Source organism: Lepidochelys kempii, chromosome 7 (genome assembly GCF_965140285.1).
Source record: "Lepidochelys kempii isolate rLepKem1 chromosome 7, rLepKem1.hap1, whole genome shotgun sequence".
NCBI lineage: Eukaryota > Metazoa > Chordata > Testudines > Cheloniidae > Lepidochelys > Lepidochelys kempii.
The window spans coordinates 62,315,521-62,337,659 of record NC_136386.1 but is presented as its reverse complement, the minus strand read 5'-3'; the positions used below and the strand labels follow the sequence as shown (position 1 = coordinate 62,337,659).

At 39.4% G+C, this 22,139-nt stretch overlaps 1 protein-coding gene across 9 annotated transcripts in view; it reads right to left on the bottom strand.

Moving 5' to 3' along the window:
- KAT6B (lysine acetyltransferase 6B) overlaps positions 1-22,139 on the bottom strand; it is a 188,342-nt gene that overhangs the window by 8,934 nt on the left and 157,269 nt on the right. For all 9 annotated transcript variants that reach the window (XM_073353167.2, XM_073353164.2, XM_073353168.2 and 6 more), the window contains 2 exons: positions 4,632-4,863; positions 371-530 (listed from right to left, as the gene is read on the bottom strand). In XM_073353167.2, the coding sequence (XP_073209268.2) occupies positions 371-530; positions 4,632-4,863 (392 nt within the window). The remainder of the gene's footprint in view (positions 1-370; positions 531-4,631; positions 4,864-22,139) is intronic.

Here is a 22,139-nt window from a genome sequence, read left to right as displayed (position 1 = left end):
ATGCCCGCTGACATGGATCACTTTGAGCAAGTTCATAAACACAAAGAATCGATTGACACTGCGGCCTTTGAGCTCTGCACCAAATCTGATCTGATTCCATGCTCCTAGACTACTTCAGGATCATTTAAGTACAACTTCATAGCAAGTGAGACAGAGTTTAAGTTTTCATATTCATTTTCCAAAACTTACTGTACAATCTCCAAAAACCCTGAGTTATAAGTGATTAGTGCTAAAGTGTTTCACACAAGCAGTTTTCCCCATAACTAAGATCTGACAATGTTAAACAATGCTATATATTTACTACTGAATGGTAAAAACTGGAGAAGAAATCCTAAGGAAAGGAATTCAGACTGACAATGTCTGCTGTTACCTCTTTTTCAGCTTCCCTCTCTTCTTCAGAAACCGCAGCATTAGAAACAAGCAGTGGAGTCCATCTCAAACTTTCAGGGTCTACTTCATTGATGCGTGGATTAGCTTTCAGTTTCTCCATGTGGCTTGAGATCAGTTTTTCCCTTCTAATTATTACAAATCTAGAATTCAAAAAGGATTTTTGATGTTAGAAAAATATCAAGATAAAGCAAAACAATCTCACATAACTACTTTGGAAAATAGAGGTCTGGGTAAAAATAAAGAGGGAGATGGAGACCACTATATACACATTAATATATCTTACATGCATGCAGGAGAAATATCGCTCATGCTGGTGTTTTTCATCAGAACAAAAATGTGCGTAATCATTTACAAGATAAAAGACAGATATTAACAGGATTAAATAGGGAAAAGGAGAGAAAACAGAATGCTCCTGCAGCAGTAGATGTTCACAGACATGTGGAAGATGTCTGAGCATGGACCCCAGGGCCACCTTACCCATCCCTGGAATAACTTTCTCCAGTTGTGATACGGAACATATTAGGACAAAGCAGAATATATATGGGACCATGGTGCTTAAAACTGGGAAAGTTAGTGACTAGAGTATCAGTCCTGTACACAGGATATGATTGGGCGGGAAAGCAAATTACAAATACAGGTATTCTAATAAAAGAAACAAAGAAGAAATAAATACATAAGAATGGCCATGCTAGGTAAGACCAATGGTCCATCTAGCCCAGTACCCTGGCTTCCGACAGTGGCCAATGCCCGATGCTTCAGAGTGAATGAACAGAGCACAGCAATTCTGAGTGATCTATCCCCTATCATCCAGTCCCAGATTCTGGCACTTGGCAGTTTAGGAACACCACGAGTATGGGGTTGCATCCTTGACCATCCTGGCTAACAGCTATTGATGGATCTATCCTCCATAATCTTATCTAATTCTTTTCTGAACTCAGTTTTGCTTTTGGCCTTCACCACAACCTACGGCAATGAATTCCATAGGTTGAATGTGCCTTGTGTGAAAGAAGTACTTCCTGATGTTTGTTTTAAACCTGCTACCTCTTAATTTCACTGGGTGACCCCTAGTTCTTGTGTTATGTGAAGGAGTAAGTAATACTTCTCTGTTCACTTTCCCCATACCATCCATGATTTTATAGAACTCTGTCATATTCCCCATATCCTCTCTTTTCTAAGATGAGCAACTTAAAGAGCAATCCTTTGGTTTTCCTTGGGATCCACTTCTATCATGATACCTGTAAGAAAGTTAATGAACTGAAGGGCAGATGGGTGTAGTTGGCATCTTGTATTTTTTCATCTCTCTCTAGTTCAGGGATCGGCAACCTTTGGCATGTGGGGCCCACCAAGGACCGGACCAGTTCGTTTACCTGCAGCATCCGCAGGTTTGGCCGATCACAGCTCCCACTGGCCGCAGTTCGCCGTCCCAGGCCAATGGGGGCTGCGGGAAGTGGCATGGATTGAGGGATGTGCTGGCCGCCCTTCCCACAGCCCCCATTGGCCTGAGACGGCAAACCAGGGCCAGTGGGAGCCGCGATCGGCTGAACCTACGGATGCTGCAGGTAAACAAACTGGTCTGGACTGCCAGGGGCTTTCTCTGGCGGGCCGTGTGCCAAAGGTTGCTGATCCCTGATCTAGTTATATATAGTTATTTGCGGAAGAGGGAAAATTGCATAGGTAGATGTATATAAAAACCACATGTATCTGACTTAATCCCTTTCTCCCACCCTTTGTGGGTTGCTCTTTAAAATTTGGATGCTGTTTGGGGCAAGGACTGTGGGCCAAATTCTCTGCTGATATAAACTTGCACAGGTGCAGTGAAGGCAACAGAACTGCATCAAACATATACCAGCAGGGAATTTGGCTTCATGCTTTCACATTTCTTTGTGCCAAGTGCAATGGGGCTCCAATTGTGACTGTCGCCCATCGATGCTGCTTTCATTGTGCGGGGGATTCCGGAAGGACGGCACAGTCCTGTGCAGACAACAAAACTATGGTTTCAACATCAGAAGTGTGGAACCTAACACAGAAAACACAACACTCTGATCCTGCAAACACATACACATGTGAGTAACTTAATGCACCTGAGTACATAACTATTCACATGCCTGAAGTGTTTGTATGATTGGGCACTGGTGAGATTATTTCTATTTATCGAGAAGCATCTATTTATAAACTAGAGGCATATACCATTATTTTTAGCACCACATCAAAAACCAAACGTGGAAAAATATACACTTAATGATCCTCCAAACTCATCACCATTAACATGGAGACTCTCCCTCCTTAACCTACTCATTCCACCCAATCAAGGAATTTTATCTCATGGTTTGTTCTCATGTAAGTAATATTTTAATTTGCTGCATGACTGTTGGAGACTGTGTGGCCTAAAATACAAAACAATGCACAGAAGACAAAATATAAACCATCAGAATATTTGTGGACTGTCATGGTACCCTCCCCGAGCACAAGCAAACTCTTAACTTCCTTTAACAAATCTTCTCTCCAAAGCACTTACATGCTGTGTCAGATGTTGCAAAGTAGAACATTATAATCCTAAATTATGCCCTACCAAGACTGGCAAAATCAAGGGCAGAGATCGAGAATATCCAAAATGAAGGACGTTACCATATTGGCTCTCCTCCTACGAAGGAGAATGTGTGCTTAATTCCTATGTAGTGCTGCCAACTTTCGTGATTTTATTGCAAGTGTTCGCAAAAAGAAAAGGAGTACTTGTGGCACCTTAGAGACTAACCAATTTATCTGAGCATAAGTGCATCCGATGAAGTAAGCTGTAGCTCACGAAAGCTTATGCTCAAATAAATTGGTTAGTCTCTAAGGTGCCACAAGTACTCCTTTTCTTTTTGTGAATACAGACTAACACGGCTTCTACTCTGAAACCTATTGCAAGTGTTGTGACTTTAGTGTAATTTTTAAAGCTCCAGCTCCTGGAATCATGAGAATCAAATGTCTAGCCATCATAGTTGCAGAGAATAGCTTGTAAAGTGAATGCACTCTAACAGCTCAGAAACCAGAAGGCAAAGAAAAAGAACCTCAAAATTATTATTATTTAAAAAAAAAAAAAACCCTTATTTTTAAGCCAATCTCATATTTTGGTGATGGACTCATGGTTTTTTGTTTTTTTTAATGCTTGAGGTTGGTAATACAGGAAAATGTACATGTGTTATTGAGTCCACAGTTACTGCCTTCTTCCTTGCTTTGTATGATACATTTTCTCAGCAATCACTGTCCCTTCACCAACTAATTTTGCAGACTTTTCGTTTCTGAAGCTGAAATTTTCCAAAGTGTTTAAGGGCTTACTTATGCTACAAGGACTATACCAGCATGGCTCTAGTGTCATAGCTATGCTGGCATAACCCCATAGTGTAGATACAGCCTACATCAATAGAAAGGTTTTTTTCTATCTGTGTAGGAATACCACTTCTCCAGGTGACTGTAGCTAAGTTGACAGAAGCATTCTTTCATTGTCCTAGCTGCATCAACACTGGGGGTCAGGTCAGCATAGTTATGTCACTCAAGGGTGTGGATTTTTCACATCCCTGAGTGATACAGCTAAGTTGACCTAACACGGAGACTAGGCTCATGAGATATAGAAGCACAGGTCCCACTGAAAATAAATAAGACCTGTGTCTTAAATCAGTTAGGCCTTTTGATAATTCCACCCTAAATGCTAAATCTAAATTTTTCAATCCAATATACTAATAAGAAGAGACATGTAAAAAAGGACCCTGTCAACTTAAAAAAAATCTACTAATGTTACAAGCACTACTAAAGATTTCTATAAATGAAAGCAAATAAAGAAAAATATTCTATTGTTTTGCTTTCTCTGTGCATCTGCCTGAACTTGTGTATAGTCAGTTAGGTTCCCTTCTTCGTGTGTCTTTCACACCGTAATAAGAGGAGAAAACCTTTTTTTTTCTTTGTGAGTAGGGAGGGAGGGAGGAACTAGGAAAACATGATTGTAAAACAATGAAAATTAGTGAGGGAACTCTGGTGTGGGTATGCTATCTGAAACTACCTTCAGTTTCAAAACAGGCGTTGGCTTGATTTTCAAGTTGGCAGTTCCTTCTCAGGCAGTGACGATCACCACTAAGCCTTCATAAAAGTCTATGCAAAGTACACTAGTTTTTTCCTATGGTAAAAGGTGCACTCTCAACGAGTACTGCTACAATGAATATTTTTGTCTTCATAAGTACTCTCCAAATGGTGTATGCTTTACTGACCTGTCTTCCCTCCTGTCTATCATGCTGTGCTGCTGCAGGGTTGTGGCAATATCATGTGGACACATTCCAGTCGCTCGGCTCATTCCCTTGATGCTGATATGTTTTTCATGGTGGCAATAAAGGTATTCTAATATGACACTTTTCCAGTAGGCCAAGTACGAGAGACGACCCAGATCAGACAGCGGCTTTTCAGGAGACCCTGCTTGTCCCTCTCTTCTAGAAAGTAAATAACCTAACAGAGGGAAGAGAAAGAACATTTTATTGAACCAACTCATCTTGAGAATTTAGGACATGTCCTATTAGAGAGACAATACATAACAGACATGTCAACGTGATCACACGCTATGAAAACAAGAGAAAGATTCAGCTGAAAAAAAGGCAGAAAATGCTGTCTTTCCCTGTTCCGGTAGCATCTAAGAAGGTTCTGTGCGCCTTATTTCTCTGAATTCCTTATAGCAAACCTCAGATTCATTTGTGTGGTATCAGCATTTCAAACCTGCATAAAAATGTTTTAATCATGGGAAAAAATAATTTTTCAGGACAATAACTTGAACATACACACTGTCATTTAGACAGTTTCTTGCAAATACTGGAAATCAGGAGATAACATGAAAGTCCTTCCATGGCACCATCACAGGGAGTAACAGTCCATTCACTTTTCCTGTTGAGAGCTGTGTATTATCAAAGAGTCACCTTGACTAAAACGCAATAAGCAGTGTACAATATAACTTGTGGGTTAACCTGAACTTGTGAGAAGTATTTTTTAAAATGCCATGTCCTTTAAGTCAGCTGTAAGAACATTCAGCTAGCTCCCATTTTATGTCTTCCACAGTAATTACCCTATTTAGCACTATAATACAATAATCCTGTTCAAAAATGTCTTCCTCAATATATACCATGTAGGTCTCCATGGTATAATCTAGGCTAGTCCTTTAGCTCTCCTCAATTTCAAGAAGCTTTAAATTATAAAACAGAGCAAACCTGCTTAAAGAAAGTGAAAAAAAATCCGGAAGCTGTTATTGTAATTAAAATCTACTTACAGAGAAGAAATGGTATAAACTAATGATGTCTACCTTTCCCTGATTAAATACTCCTTTAGCTTCACCTTTATGAACACTATTCAAATGCAGACCTTAAACAGCAGGTACCCATATTTATGAAATTATATTGCTCAGAATGTGTCAAACTTGAGCTCACCAGCACCACTGGTTCTCTCTCTTACAAATAACTTTCTAAAATGGCTTGATGCACTAAACTTGAAAAACGAGTCAGAATTTCATTTCTTTAAATCTCAAAGCTCACTGCAAATACACCTTTACCATAGCCAACTTTGCATATCTCAAGACAAAATCAGCATATTCCCCATTACATTTCTGATTTCCCCCCCTATTTTGATCATAATGTTTTTCGCTATAAATTAAAGCCAGGTGATTAACATTTTGGTTTGTGAAATACAGTCATTCTTATGGACTTATTTCCTCGCTTTTCTGCATACTTTATGTTCTCCAAATCAATATTTTATAGTGTGAAACAATGGTCTTTGTTTTTCTTCTGTTGTGGGCCCCATCAGGGCTGACAATTGGAAAGTGTATCTACTCTGATCACACTCTTGACTCCGGACCACAAAATGTCCATAATACAGAAAGGCAGACATGCCATTACACACAAGATGATCAGTAACATCGTGGGTGGCAGTTAAATATTATTCAGATATCTACTAGTCTGTTAATAAAAGGATTTATGAATAATAAAGCCTACTAGTTCCTAAGGAGGAAAGTTGCCCCACAGGAAATGTAAAGTCTACTTATACCTATGGAAACCATGAAGACACTTGGGCCAGTACAACCTGTTCTATTTACCACACAACTGCAATCTAACATAGTGCCACTTAAGCTTACTGCAGTGAGGTAGCCTATGACAATATACCCATTATATACGATACTGCTTTACAACATCTGTTGACTAAGATACATTTTCTAACAAGCTAAGCCACTGTGCATACAGAGGACGCTGGTCTTCATGTTCTAAGACTGACTGTATTTGGTCATTGTGTACTGGCTAGGTTGAAGGCCAAGAATAAATATCTTGCTTCAAACTTTGGTATAGCACAGCTCCTCTTTACCCCTGTACATTCTGTTCAATTTTGGGGAAAATTTTAGTTCTAACTGATAAGAATTCAAAACCAGCTTACTAATGCTGTAAAGTAAGACGAACTTTGTATTTAATGTGTACTAGATGTCATTGCTAATCAGATAGAGTGTGAACCTGTAGTGCAAGAAATGGTGAGATGGTTTTAGAAGCAGGCTGAAGGAGCATGTGGGTTTGTACAAGGATATGAAGTGTCCCATAATGCAGAGACTGAAGCTGGTTAAATTATCAAGTTATTTGAAATCATCAGCTAATGCCATAACTTGCAAAGACACTCAGACACAATCGTGTATGTTGTTTTGCTTTTACTAACATCATGCCATGTATTATGGTATTACTGCTCAGTGTATACTCTCCCAAAGTATCTTTGCATATCATTATGGTTGTTTAGCCTAGTGAATAGAGCACTAGACTGGGATTCAGGAGACTCAGTTTCTATTCCCAGCTCTGCCATTGGCTTACTGGGTGACCTTGGGGAAGTCACTTAACCTCTGTGTCTCCACTTCACCCCATCTGTAAAATAGGGATGATTACCTCCTTTATAAAGCACTTGGAGAACTACTGATGCAAACCACTGCATAAGAGCAAGGTATTACTTACTACTAGATCACTATAAATAACTTTACAATTTCACCAATTTATATTCTGGAGCACAGGCTCCTTCTGTTTGCTATATACTCATACTCCCAGAACCTCCTATTATAACTTTGTCTACATTAGGGACTTGTTAATTACCCCCACTCCAGTGTAACTAACATGGAGGTAGCACCAGTGTGAATTTCCCCCCAGAAATTCTGCAGTACGCACACAGTAAAATGATAAAAAGTTTAGAAAACTTGAAGTTTCCTTGAGGAAAGGTTAAAAAAACTGGGCATATTTAGTCTTAAGAAAAGAAGACCAAGGAAAAGGGGGACTGATAAGTCTTCAAATATGGTAAGAACTGTTATAAAAGAGGACAGTGATCAACTGTTCTCCATGTCCAGTGAAAGCAGGACAAGAAGCAAGTGACTTAATCTGCAGCAAGGGAGATTTAGGGTAAATATTAGGAAACTTTCTAACTGTAAGGATAGTTAAGCACTGGAATAAGGGAGATTGTGGAATGCTCATCACTGTAAGTTTTTAAGAACCGGTTAGACAAACACTTGCCAAGGACAATCTACATATACTAGGTCCTGCCTGAGCACAGAGGGATGGATTAGATGACCACTCAAGGTCCCTTCCAGCCTTACATTTCTATGGTTCTATGGCCTACCTGTGTTCAAGATGCTCATATCATATTACCGTAAAAATACTTTGAACTCGCAGTGTAAATAGTGCAGATTAAATACTAAATTCCTCTTATTTACAGCATACACAATTTAATTGGTTCTGTGATTTAAATTACATCTATTAAATTAAACTTACCAAACAGATGCCAAATAATTGATCTAAGTTGCAGGTAAATAAAAAACACTGATCTTGATAGCTCGTGTATTTATCCTGAAGCATCTGAAATGAGTACAACACGCCCCTGTTAAACAGATAGCCCCAGTGCTGGTATCTCCATCTAGTCTTAACAATGGATATCCTCAAAATGACGACCTAACAGATTCTCTAAGGATATAACTAGGAATGCCGGCAACTTTTGGAGGAAAAAGCACAATAAATGAAGTATAAACAGTGGATACCGTTTGTTATGAATAACAGTGAAGCGAAAGTACTACTAGGTGTTTCTTAATTAAGAAAAGAGTCCCCTTGCTCTCTTCACAGGGGTGCATGGTGCCAACTAAAGCCTACTAGACTCCTGCACAATAAAATTAATATCCAGAAAAATACTAACATTTAGGACTCCTAGCCCTGTCTCCAGGTTTGAGAAACAATTTGTCCATGCAGATTCAGGCCCCTAGTTTTGTTGTATGAATCTCCCCATTACTGCTACACTTCATCAACAGAAGAGACTAAGATTATATATGGGGGGCAGGGGAGAAATGTATAATTCTTTTTTATTTAGGAAAACTCTAGTCCACAAATTTAAGAGTAGAGATGAGTAGCTCCCTAGCATTTCTATTAAAGAAATTATAGCAAACACTAAAAAGTCCCCTTTCAATCTGTTGCTATGCTCAGCTTGATACATTCTTATTCAGATGGATCCCAAGGGAATTAAGTATCTATGAAAGATTCTGCAGAATGCTTATTTCAAGCAATTAATTATATAAGTAGGTAATTTATTCTACATTGAACAATTCTGCGAAAAGCAATCTTTTAAATATTTACCCCACCTTTATGTAACTTCAGAACACAATCTCCCGTCTCCAGCCTCCATGGTTACACTCATGACGAGAGACGGGCCAATATTGCAGTGATCTAGATTTTGAACACTTCAAAGTTTGGGGCTGTCTGGATCTAGAGTTCAATTTGGATGAATCCTGAATGAATGATGAATCCCCAAGCAAGAGACTCAGAGGCTTACAAACATTGTATGAAAAAGGCAATCCTGATTCATCATTTTCTGATCAAATTCACACATGAATATAAGTTTTTTCACAGCATCTTTCAATATCCCAAGCTAGGGAAGTATCAAGCCAATTGTACTAAGTCTCTCTGCTGACAGGGTCATAAATCTGAGCTTACATATATGCAAGTGTGGTTGATTCGGCTTCCTCCAGGGACTGTGTACTGTCTGAAGGAAGCAAAACAATAAGCTCCGCAGACTGAAGCAAACTTCCGTTTGATCTGACTGGAAAGTCAGTTCTTTTTTCCTGGAATTAAGACATTTTGCTTTGTATCGTTCTCCCTACAAACTCTAAATGAAGTTCTAACTTGCTGCAGGACCTGGCCACCCAGTTACCATTCAAATCTGTATTGAAATAATGAAGTCTTATTAATTGTTTAAAAAAACCCATAAAGGCTTATTAAACTATGATTGCTGTCTCCATGGATTTAAGACAAGACTATCACGAAGATGCCCAAATAACTTCTTAGGTTGGGTTGGAATGGGTGAGATCAGTTCCAAAAAGCAAATCAAGTGACAAGTGGTACGGAAGAAAACTGCACAGAGGAAGAAGTAAAACAGACAGAAAAAAGTTCCACTCTAGAAAAATTAATAGTATCTATTTGGGGACCATTGCTATGAGCATTATTCTGTCAAAAGGTCTGCAGAGGAATGAAGTTAAGCCAGCTGGGCTTTATAAAGATGCTCATGTGCTAAGAGACACAACAAGATAGTGGTCTTGCAGATCTTCTCCGTGCGGGGCTGATGCCCTTTCTGCCCAGAAGACTGTTGTGGAACATGGACAGTGGGCTCTGATCCCTTCAGGAATTAGTTTATCTGTCACTGAATAGATATTTCAGTATACAGCACCTAATCAATCTACCGATGGAGGATTTAGTTTCTTAAGCATTTACAGTGAAAGGAAATGAAGAAATATGTTTTGCTTGTTCTCCTGAAGTGGTTGCCTATACTAAGATAAACTTTAACTGCTCAATAGCACATGCCATCTTTTTCCAATAGTGTTAAGAGAATGAGGGAAGAAGGATCTCCTCTGATGTATGGAAAGTTAACCTTAGCAGTGAATTAATTGGCAGTATGATCAACAACCTTGTCCTGGGGGAAGATGAAATAATCTTTGTGTCTTCTAAATGCAGATGTTTCAAAATTCTTGACAAAAGGAAGCATGTCTTTATGCAGAGTAAACACAGGGAAATAGATGTGACTGGCTTGAAGGGACACAAGAGCTGTAGCAATTTAGAAAAATCTCATGTCAAGAAGATAGAACTAGCTGCTGTGAAAGGGAAGGAAGGAAGGAGCCCACAATCCAATGGTCCTCTTGTTTCCATCAAATGAGGGACTGGATCACTGTGGCTGAATGTTGTACTCTGCTGCAGGCCTCCAAGGAATCCCTGAAGTTTGCATGAATGTGTAACCTGAAGACCAAGGAGCTGCAGATACAGATGGATTGATGACACCATTCCATGACACTTCAGAAACCAATGCCTGGATCTTATCAAACTTTTCCTGTGTCAGGAAGACTTTGGCTCTCCTTGTGTCAATCCCACCTCATAGGTGGACTATCCACTCAGAAAGAATCAGATAGCTCTTTAGGTTTATGGAAGTTGTCTTTCTAATGACTTTGAGCATCTGATGGTGTTTAAGGGCTTACTTATGCTACAAAGTCAAACCCACCAAGGCAGAGGAGGAACTTTGTCACAATATGTTAAAGGGTTGTTATAAACAGGACAATTGTTCTGTCAGATGGAGGTAGGACAAGCAGTAATGGTCTTAATCTGCAGGTTAGATATTAGGAAAAACTTTCTAAGTATAAGAATAGTTAAGCTCTGGAATAGACTTCCAAGGGAGGTTGTGGAATCCCCACCATTGGAGGTTTTTAAGACTAGGTTAGACAAACACTTGTCAGGGATGGTCTGGGGTTTACTTGATCCTGCTCAGTGCAGGGGGCTGGACCAGGGGACCTCTGGAGGTCCCTTCCAGCCCCGCATTTCTATGATTCCGTAAGTGATTAGGACCTCAGCTGCACCTCATGTGAAAAAGAGCACTTCCAGAAATATAAGGTATGCTAAACCCAGTCAGGGCCATTTTCAATATAAATTCTGAGGGAGCATCCCCCTATTGAATCAGTGCAGGGGGCTGGACCAGGGGACCACTTCCTGCAGCACCTGAGTTCCTTGAATGTTCCTCATCCATATACTAACCTAGCCCAAGCTTGCTTAGTTTGCTGAATCTCACAGTATCACAGCCCAAAGCATGACCGTGGGTCATTCATTTTATGTGGTAAACAAAGGATATGGATCTGACCCAAAATGGCCATTCCTCGCTTCCTATAATGTGAATATTTACATTTATGCTGTTCCTTTGAGGATGACATCCTGGAAGACAATTGCTTCATTCTTCTGGAGGACCCTAAGTGTGACAAATTAAAATCTGTTCTGACATTCTCTTTCACTGCATGTCACACAGTACATGGGAGCATCTGACTATTGGATAAGAGAAAATTTGGTTATGTTACATATCTGAGTCTAGAGGGTGAACAGCCTGTTCACCAAGATTACTGCCTTATATCTGCCACTCATATCCTCATGTTAAAAGGATTGAAGGACATTTCCTGAAAGAATGTTACATCACAGATCAGATGCTTCAGGTACTTTATTATGCAATTTTAACCAGCCACTAATAACCTAGGCATTCCATGAAATATAGTTTAAGAGACAAAATACAGGCAACCCATAGAAAACTAACACATACTTCCTCTCCTGACTTTTGGATTTTTCTAACTACTTATCTCCTGCTTTCATTTTTAAATAAATTTAGCTGGATGTTTCTCCTAAAACAGTACACAGTGATGCAGTTAATATATTGATATCTAAATTGATATAAAAGTTGCTGATATTAAAGGGACGATTTCCCATTTCTCAGAGCTGCTATTTCTTACTGGTTTTCTGAAGACTTTGCTTGACTGCACTACATTGGTTCACATTCAGAAGAGTCTCTTCTCACTCATAAGGGCTAGAAACGAAATTATTTTAAAAAATTAAATAAAGGATAAATTCTGAAGAAGCTGATGGAGCCAACAGAGCCTTGCTAGGATAGTATATAGGCAATACCAGCTCCGTCTGAACCCAGGCAGAAACTTATAGCTTGCAGCATTTTGTTTTGATAAAAACACATTTGTTTTTCAGTTATGCAAGAACAAAAAAAGAGCATTTTAAAAATGAGCCCCTGAGGCTGAGACTCATGTGATCTGCCTTTCAGTGGGGATGGAATTCTCATGTCAAAGTTTTAAAACCCTGGAAATCAGTGTTTACAGGGGAAAAGTCAGTACAACCTTAACTCTGCCTCTGTCACTGGGAAGCAATTTAATATATTAAACAAATTAACCCCCTCAAAATATATTTATAGCCCTGAGCAAATAGTCGCCTTTTTGTAATGTTTAGATTACACTAATTGCCCTCTTCTGGGAAACTAGAACCTAATGTTACTCTGAATAATAAACACCCCCCCCCCGCAACATTCCCATCCTTTCAAGTAAAGAAATAAATAGCTAATAAAATTCTGGAAACTAAGAGGGGTTGAGTAGCTTAAGGCTCATAACTGAAGTGTCCTCAGCAATAGCTGGCCATCAGAAGCAGTTTGAGAGAAGGAATTGCTGGCCTCCATACTGATATATTGGGATTACCCTGTACACTTGTTTTTAAAAACAGGGTTACCTCTTTAGACTTGCACAGGCTCAACGAATGGATCGAAAGTGCTTTGAGAATAACTCAGTGCAAATCAGTTACATTACAACTACCACCCTGTGCTGCAAATAAGTACAAAAAGAAAATGAGTACTTGTGGCACCTTAGAGACTAACAAATTTATTTGAGCATAAGCTTTCGTGAGCTACAGCTCACTTCACCGGATACATTCAGTGGAAAATACAGTGGGGAGATTTATATTCACAGAGAACATCAAACAGTGGGTGTTACCATACATACTGTAATGAGAGTGATCAGGTAAGGTGAGCTATTACCAGCAGGAGAGCGGGGGAGGGGCGGGGGGGCGACCTTTTGTAGTGATAATCAAGGTGGGCCATTTCCAGCAGTTGACAAGAACATCTGGGGGGCGGTGGGGGTGGAATAAACATGGAGAAATGGTTTTACTTTATGTAAAGGTGGGACAAACCTGGAACAACTGTGTTCAAGGCCATAATAAAAGAACCATATCCCAGGTTAGAATACCTTTCTCACATGCTTTTAGCTCATCCACATTGATTTACTGTGCTGAAACATGAGTTTAAATTCTGAAGTTCATCCAGTGTAGTCAAGGCCTTAAAATAAAAAAGGGTAGAAGTGTGTGACTAAGGATAAGAAGATATTTTGAACTTAAATCCTTATTTTGCTCTGCTAATTACTTATGGATTGAAGCTAAATAGCTTCCTGCACAGCTCTGTTAAAGATAGATGGTATAATTGTTTGACATACATTCCATTTAAAAGTTAAACTCTTCACCTTATTTAGCTAAGCCCTTGTTCCTTTTGTGGTGTGCTTACAAATCCTTTTTGGCATCTTCTGTATGGCCTGGACACTTTACTACTGCTCACTGGAAAAGCCTCTCGCTAATCTGTTACAATTCACATTTCATGGAGCAATAGCAATACAGAGCAATAATTATTTCTTCTTTAAATAGGGAGGTTGAAGGAGTGGCAGTTCTGGGAAAGGAGTGCAGGAGTCTCATAGCAGGGTTGAAGAGAGCGGTTTTAAAGAAACTGGTGTTTCACTGGGAAATTTTTGCTTCCTCCATGTTTCTTCTACCTGTAATCAGTTTATTGGAGACCAGCTTTCAAGCCACACAGAACTCTTCTTCAGGTCTGGGAAAGAAGAGCTCTGTGTGGCTTGAAAGCTTGTCTCTCTCACCAACAGAAGTTGGTCAGATAAAAGATATTACCTCACCCACCTTGTCTCTCTAACATCCTGGGACCAACATGGCTACAACTACACTGCATGTAATCGGTCTGCCAAAGATCATCACCCACTTTCCACTCTGTGCTCAAAAAACTCTCACACTCCTCTCACAGATACCATTTCTGTTTGAATCTCAACCCACTTTCTACAGCAAATGGTTCTAAAACTGATGGATACACAGCATGTAAGCCTGGTCAAATTAATGTCATTTTTTTCCCTACCAGGCTGGAGAATGACAGTTAAAGCATATCAACATTTGAAATTTAAAAAAAAAAAAAAAAAAAATTTCAGGGGAACATTTCATAAACATTTTCAGGATTCCCCCCTCCTCCTTTTTAAAATACCTCTTTGCAAGAGGAAAGAAAATATGATGAAAAGACATAAGCTTTCAGACTCCCAAAAGGCTTTTCAGTGTCTTTCTGAGGGTAATTTAGAGAACTATACACAGATCAGTAGCTCAAATCAAGTATAACCCATTAATCATTAGAACCAGAAGAATTGGTCTTACAGGAGTCAGTGGTAATTTCTAGGGTAAATTAAAAACAGAACACAACTGAAGTGTACTTGCACATTTTTCCACAAATGTAAGACCTACAGATGTCACTGCTTCCATGTACTTTAGCTGACTTCTCTGAAGAGGAATCAGGAACTCTTGCTAGTGGGCTACTTCACAGAAAGTGTCACAGTGAAGTTGTCACTTAGGAGGAAGACATGTTTCCTTCTCTAGGACACAAAAGGAGTCAGGGAAGGCTTCGCTGAATTTCCCAGAAGGATCTCATATTTATATAACATCACTGACTGGAATAGGAACTCAGATTCTGAGTTGTCCAGACTGGATCAGTCCATGACAATTGTGATTTGAACTGAGACAGTTGCAGAAGGAATTCCCTGAACCAATACAAACTGGAAAGTCTGCCAAGAGGAAGTATTTCAAATGGTAAATTTAACCAGTGCAGGTCCGTTCAAGGCATCTGTTGGTGGAGACCAGCAGACTGGGGGTAGGAGTCCACTGAAGAATCTTCATGCTGACACAAGTTAGCAGTACCTCTGTAACACTGAGCACTGCACTCTTAGCAACTGGGCCCAGAGTCTGGATGAAGCGAAGCTTGTTAGCTCACAGAGCAGCCACAGATTGAGGGTTCGGGAGAATATCACAATTACAGCATATTTGAATCAAAGAGTACTCTTCTGGGTTGACAAAAAGAAAAAAAGGAGGATGACAAATACCAAAAGAAGCTTATGCCACCTGTCCAAACAAACCTGTGGCTATCCAACTGTGGTTAGCAGTATGCACAAACCACCTTTCTGCATATACACATTTATTGTATTTGTCTTGATTTACACATGCCTGTCTCAAACTCAATGCAAAACCAGCTATGCACTTTGTTAAAAACAAGACAATGACAACACAAAATCACCTCTTCTTCTTGCTTCCGCACATCTCAAATTATGCCAACAATGAAGCTACTGGGGGCCTTGTTAAAGGAGCTGTTGGGATAAATGGATAACATTAAAATGGCTTCCTATAAATACATCATAATTGGGCCAGGCTGATGCCAGACACATAACGTACGGGTCCTTTTATAAAACAAGAACAGAAGGTTGCACTCAAGTTTTGAAGAAAGCTTTTAAGAAATTCATAAGGGCACTCACTCCCTAGAAGCTGGGAAAAGATCATGCTCTTAATGACTGGTGCTTGAGGATGTGCATCTCTTATTAAAGTGGGAAAGTGGGGGTAGGAAGGGTTAGCTTCTAAGAACCTTTGTTGCTCACTAGACTTGTGTCCCTAGAAATAAATTACCATCTCCATTGATTCCCTGGGCTTGACTATGACGAGATCATCTAGAGCTACTCCATTACTCAAACGGTGCAGCAGTGTGCTTGTGAGGCAGAAGGAAGTCTGTAACAGAGAAGAAGACTACATGAAGGATGGTCTGTCCTTCTATTAGAATGATTTATAATTTTCTCCTAACGTTTCTTTTATTCCCTTCAGCACAGTCTCATCAACATAGCTCTGAATACTCCCCTCCTACTCCTGACCTATCTCTGGGAATTGCTCTTTTCTTACTCACCTCTGCTTCTGCAGCATTTCTTCCACAAACTGCCTCATAGTCATCATGGTGTTGCTTATCTTTCAAAGGCAAGTGTCTGGACTTCTTCCTGATAAGCAATAAAGTGAAATTTACAAGTACCTCTCTCTCTCCCTGAGGCACCAAGGAACAGGATTTCCCAGAGCAGGATTCTTGTAAATTTCAATTTACCACTTGCATATAAAAACAGAACAGAAAGGCATGCTATAGAAGAGCTCTGATCACATCCCAAAAGGCTTCTGCTCAGCGCAACTGTGCACCATTTTTTTAAAAAAAGCTATTTTAAAACCATATAACAATTAATTCAGGATTGCACCGATGTTTAAAAACTAGAAGAAAATGTAAGTAACTGGGAAGATCCTAGGAAAAGGTATGCACACATTAACGAAGATCCAGATTTGGGCCTATTAACCCAGACAATATCCCCTAACAAAGCTTCTTTAATTCATATAAATCCTAATACTATAAATCCCACTGTATTGGGGGGATCAAGTTTCAACACAGCAGAATCCTGCCACGGTTAAAGAATTGCTCAGTCTTGCCTGCATAAACAAGCCCAAAGCATGTTTTAACTATGTTGCCACACCACATTACAGTCCTGGGGCTGTGGTACGATTCAGTCCTGTCTATTACACAGGACTACTGTTTTCACAAAACTAATCCCAGTTTAAAACTCTGCCAGGGAATTATGGTGTTGTAAATCAGATCTCTCCAAACTAGTCATTTATTTCGTTTTGTAGGTAATGTGCCATGGAGCTATTTTTGCTCAAGTTCCCCAGCACTGCTAGTACTGGTTCAGTTCCACCGGCAGTAACAACAGTGGAATCACAGATGTAGGTGGGCCTTCCGGTAGCTGCCAGGTTGGAAGTTGCATGTCATCTAACCCTGCTCATAACATATCTACACAACATGGTGCTTAAATGCCAACCCGCTGATTGCACCTGAACTACACTAGTGCTCCTGCTGGTGGAGCTCAACTGGTGGTAGCAACGATGGGAAATTTTAGCAGCAGTATCCTAGATTAGACAGGACTTTTGAAAACCTGAAGCAATTTACAACTTGTTTTGTTGTCCTGAGATAAAAATCAAAAGCTTTTTATCATCTTTTGTAGTGAATTGGTGTCTCAAACCAATTTACTTCGTTAACTGCTCATGCTGCAAAAGTAGTTACACATGTAACTGAATTTCTCTTAACCCACTGCACTGAATTTCCAAGAGCTCAATTTTTTAATTTGAAAAAAGATTTGCTGATGTGACAATATCCTGCAGTTCAGCAATATTCAGTCTAAACACCACTCAATACAAGTAGTCAATGGATTTTTTCTACTGAATTTATTTTCAATCTTACTAAATTTAGAGTAATGAACATTTAAACTTCTACGTCTGTGCAACACATCATACCGTGTCAGAGCACTAAAATAGCCAATGGAAAGGACTTCACCAAGAGGCACTCTCCTTTCATGCATGACATCACCTCCTGAATATGCTATTATTGGAAACTGGACATTTGGAGAACTAACCAGTTTTATGCTTTTCCTGCTAACATCTTGCATGCTGTTCTGGTTTCATGCCACAAACAGGTTTTATACATAAATCTGATATCCTCTTACACCGAACAACATATATTAACAGCTGTTTAAACAAAATTGATGAATGGACAAAAGTCTCATGAGTATTCTGACTGATCACTTGGTCCAGAGTGATTACAGTATAAAGAGGAACATTTGCACTTCAATTTAGTATGCAATTAGCCAATTTATACAGCTAGCCAATATGCAATTAATTAGTGCAACAAGGACTATGCCATTCTTATGCACCTAAGCTGATTATGTAGTTAAGCACTATGCTCTGAAGTTCACTGTATTTAATCTATCTGCCACTGAAGTCACAAATCACAATTCCGCTACTGATAGGAGTCTGATTGGGAAATAATGTCTGTCCAGACAGTGAACTGCATGCGGCACTATGCAAGGAGAATGGATTTGGAAGCATAATCTGAAGCTTTGAGGCACATAATGAGTATTCAGTCCAATTAAGAGCCTCAAAAAATAACCTCTCAAAAATTGAAGTTATTAAAAACAGCTTTTTTAATATTGAAACTTCTTTCTGCTGTAAAGGCCATACTCTCTAGTTCACTTGTCTCATTTTGCTTAATACAGCTACATAAGTCTGCTGTATATTTGCACAGCACAAATAACTATAGCATTCAGGTGCTAATATGTTAGTAAAATCATAAATTCACAATACACCATTACACACTGCACTTAGATCTGATCTAGAAAGATTATGAATAAAGCTTTTGTACTACCCCTGACAACTCAAGTCTGCCAATTCCAGTTTCAAGTGTGCCTGCATACTATATATACATACGCAAGTATATGTACACTTACACACACAGCATCACAGGCAACCCCTGTACCATTTGAATGGTTCTCACAATGAAGATAGACTCAAATTACTTAGGAAAGCTTTTCAGATACATACACTAAAGATGCCATCACATTGCTGAAAACCCTGAGCACACAAAAGAACTGCCACCAAACTGAACTGCTGCCAAAACTTGGGAACAGCTTGAGATCTGAAACTTTCTCACAGAGGCCCTCACAGACTAGAATGGGGCCTTTCAGAAAAAGAAAAAGTCAGCAGCACTTTTTCATGTTCAAGAGATTGCTCTTAAATAATCTGCATTGCTGAACTCTTATTTTCTTTCCGATATTTGATTTTTTTTTAAAACTTACACTACAGCAATAGAAGGTATTAAAAAGAAACCATCTAATGCAAAGGAAGAGAGGGTCAGTGAACTTTTCTCAAAAGCATTTTCTGAGCTTTTATACATCCCCTTTAAAGGCTCCCAATGAGTGAATAACCATACTCAGAAGGGTTCACATCAGGCAGGTTTTTATTAAACTGAGTTTTATTGACCATACAACCTGGCAAAATAAATCCTTAATATGCAAAGAAAGAACTGGAGGGATTTAGTGCAACATACTGTATCACACAAGAGCTTTGAAAGCAAAATAGCAAACACTGGTAACAATTTTTATGATAAACTACCACCTAAATGGAAAGGCAAGATATATTCACAGTATTTTAAACTATACCAAGAGACAGCTTTTAATTCTGTGCCATAACCAACAGTTTGTTTTTAAAATGAAATGATGCAAGAAATTATTAGAAAAACAAACAATGAGAAAGCAGCTGTATAGTACAGTGCACTCTAAGTTGATGTTTCAGCACAGAATTTCAAGCTCCAAGTAGGAAATACCAAGGAAAAGAAAAAAGAGAGAGAAAACCCAGAAAGGCCAAAATGTGAGATTAATATAAACGTACCCTCCCAAAATATGACTTGTTCATAAATAGTCTGTCCTATTTATGGCAATATTTTCCATGTGTGTGTATCCATACCTCCCATACAGGTCGGGGGGAGGAGGGGGAACTGTCAAAGATCGAGGACCTTAAATAGGAGTTTATATCCTTTTTGAAGATGCCTTAAGAATGCTTTCAAAGGGGCCACAATGCCAGGGTCCTTGTAAACATTACTGCTGAGAAAAAGAAAGGTCAGCTGTAACTTGAGATTCTTAGGTAAGTGAACAACCTGCTACATTCTCTTTTCTTCTTTGTCCAGTTAAAGAAAAAGCTTTACTTACTTTGAACAGGGCCAAGTCAAAGTTTTTCTCATTACCGTTACGAGGAAGAATGGTAGCTATCACTCACCTCTACATTCTCAACTAAATGCAGCACAGGGGGCCTGAAACCTTTGGTTCCTTTATAGAAAGTTTCAAAGAAGAGGCTAAACAAATTCCCTCGACTAAGGGAAGGAAGGGTAATGCAGACAGCATTAAAGTCAAAACAACAAAAAGCTCCCTTTGAAAATTAATTGGCTAACACTCACTTCACCTGTGCCAGTCACCAGTAAATCCTTGACTGGGTTGTTTTTTTTGGTCTACACGAAGTGGACTAATTAGAACTGTAGTGAGAGAATAAGTGAGAGGAGAGGAATTACAGCACCTCTGAAACCAAAACCAGGGTGCCTGGTGCCAACAGGAGGAACAGATTTGTTAGCAGGTTAAGCAGTTCAAAAGATCATTACTGATGTTTGATTCTTGTCCTGGATTTTATAAATATATTAATGACTTCAAACACTGAGATGTTTATAAATAGTATATGTAATTGTAACAGTTGAATAAATGTCATTAAGAACCACTGTTATTTTCTGGTGCTCCCATAACATCGAGGGCTAAGCAACAACATCGGTTGCAAAATAGACTAGATGGTTGATTTGAAGATGGTGATCATATTTTTAACAAACTCTGAGAACTACAGAAGGTAACAGAGGGTACTTACGATGAGATAACCCATATTTCCAGGTAAGCTATTTATAATCATCTCAACTGATAAGTCTGTCATTCCAAGACAGAGAGAGATGGTCTCTAGCACTACTAAAGAGCATTCAAACAACTGGGACAGGGGCTCATGGAGGTTCTGTAATCAAAAGTCACATCATAGCTGTGCATATTGGTGCACATAACAAAAATTCATGCAGCGGGGGCGGGACAGAGGGTTGGGGCCGGGGGAGGCGTGTCTCTCCCCCCTGGCCATGGCAGATCCAGGGGAGAGGTATCTCTCCATGCCACTGTACTGAGAGCCTGTGTGATGCTTAACAGGCTGCTGCACAGCCGCACAGCATAGAGGGAACTTAGGTTCTGGCCTAAGGTCAGGGAACAAAGCTAGGAGTAGAGCAGCCCTATGTTCTTTTAAAAAGAAGGGAGGGGAAGATTGAGGGCAGGGTGGCCTAGATGCCAATATATGAAAGGAAGGGAAGGAGCTGAGTGCCTTAGGAGGGTCTAACTGGAGCAGGGAATGCGGGAGGAGGATCTTTAAATGTCTCTGATATATAAATGGATACATCTGCATATGATGTGTGATGAAAGAGAAAAATGGAGTAAGTGATGGGGAGACCATGAACACAGTGCGACTGGGTGGGAGGTGAATGCAATGGGTGATGGGGAATAAGGAGAATGGGGAACAGGAATAGGAGAGAGAGAAGACTGAGGAACTGAGAAAGGAAAGGGTGAATCAGGGAGAAGGGAGAGGAGAGAGAGTGAATTAATGGGGATAGGTAGATTGAATTTAGGTGAGTGTATAAGTGAAAGAGAATGTATACGTGGCTACATGAAGGACTAAGAATTAAACCTGCATGCAGTCAGGCATTCTACACAAAGGGGGAAAAATAATGGAAGGAACATTGTTGAAAGGGAACAATCCCTTGGTCCCTCTGCAACCCAAACTGAGGACAGTGTCTGTACACCAAATCTCACAAAATGTATTATTTAGGAACATTTATGTAACAGGCTAGTTTCATCTATCTATCTGACCCAATCCTCTTTGTTAGGAATAATACTTTTATATCACTGTACAACATGCATTCCTGTTTTTCAGTCTAAAATTGTTAAAGATATTTAAATAAACAAAAACAAAAAAACCTTTTAAAAAGTAAAACCAATTGAATTAAGGAGTTTAGTTTGAAGTTTGCTTGGAGGGACATGGGGATAAGGTATCAGAATTAAAAATATCAGGTATTAGGTATGGAACACAAACATCTTTATGCCTATTTTCCAGATTCTTAAATCCTCTGTTAAAACCTAGAAATGGCAGACTTCCTGCATTCAGGTGGAATTCTTATAATTTCAATAAGTTTCTTAGGGATCTTTCAAGAGTCCTGCTGACAGAGAAAGGGACTCAAGTTTTCATCTGAGGCAATCAAATACCAAAGGTTACATGTTGGTAATATCTACAACAGACTGTTAAGGGAAGAACGAGGTTATCTTAGCGAGC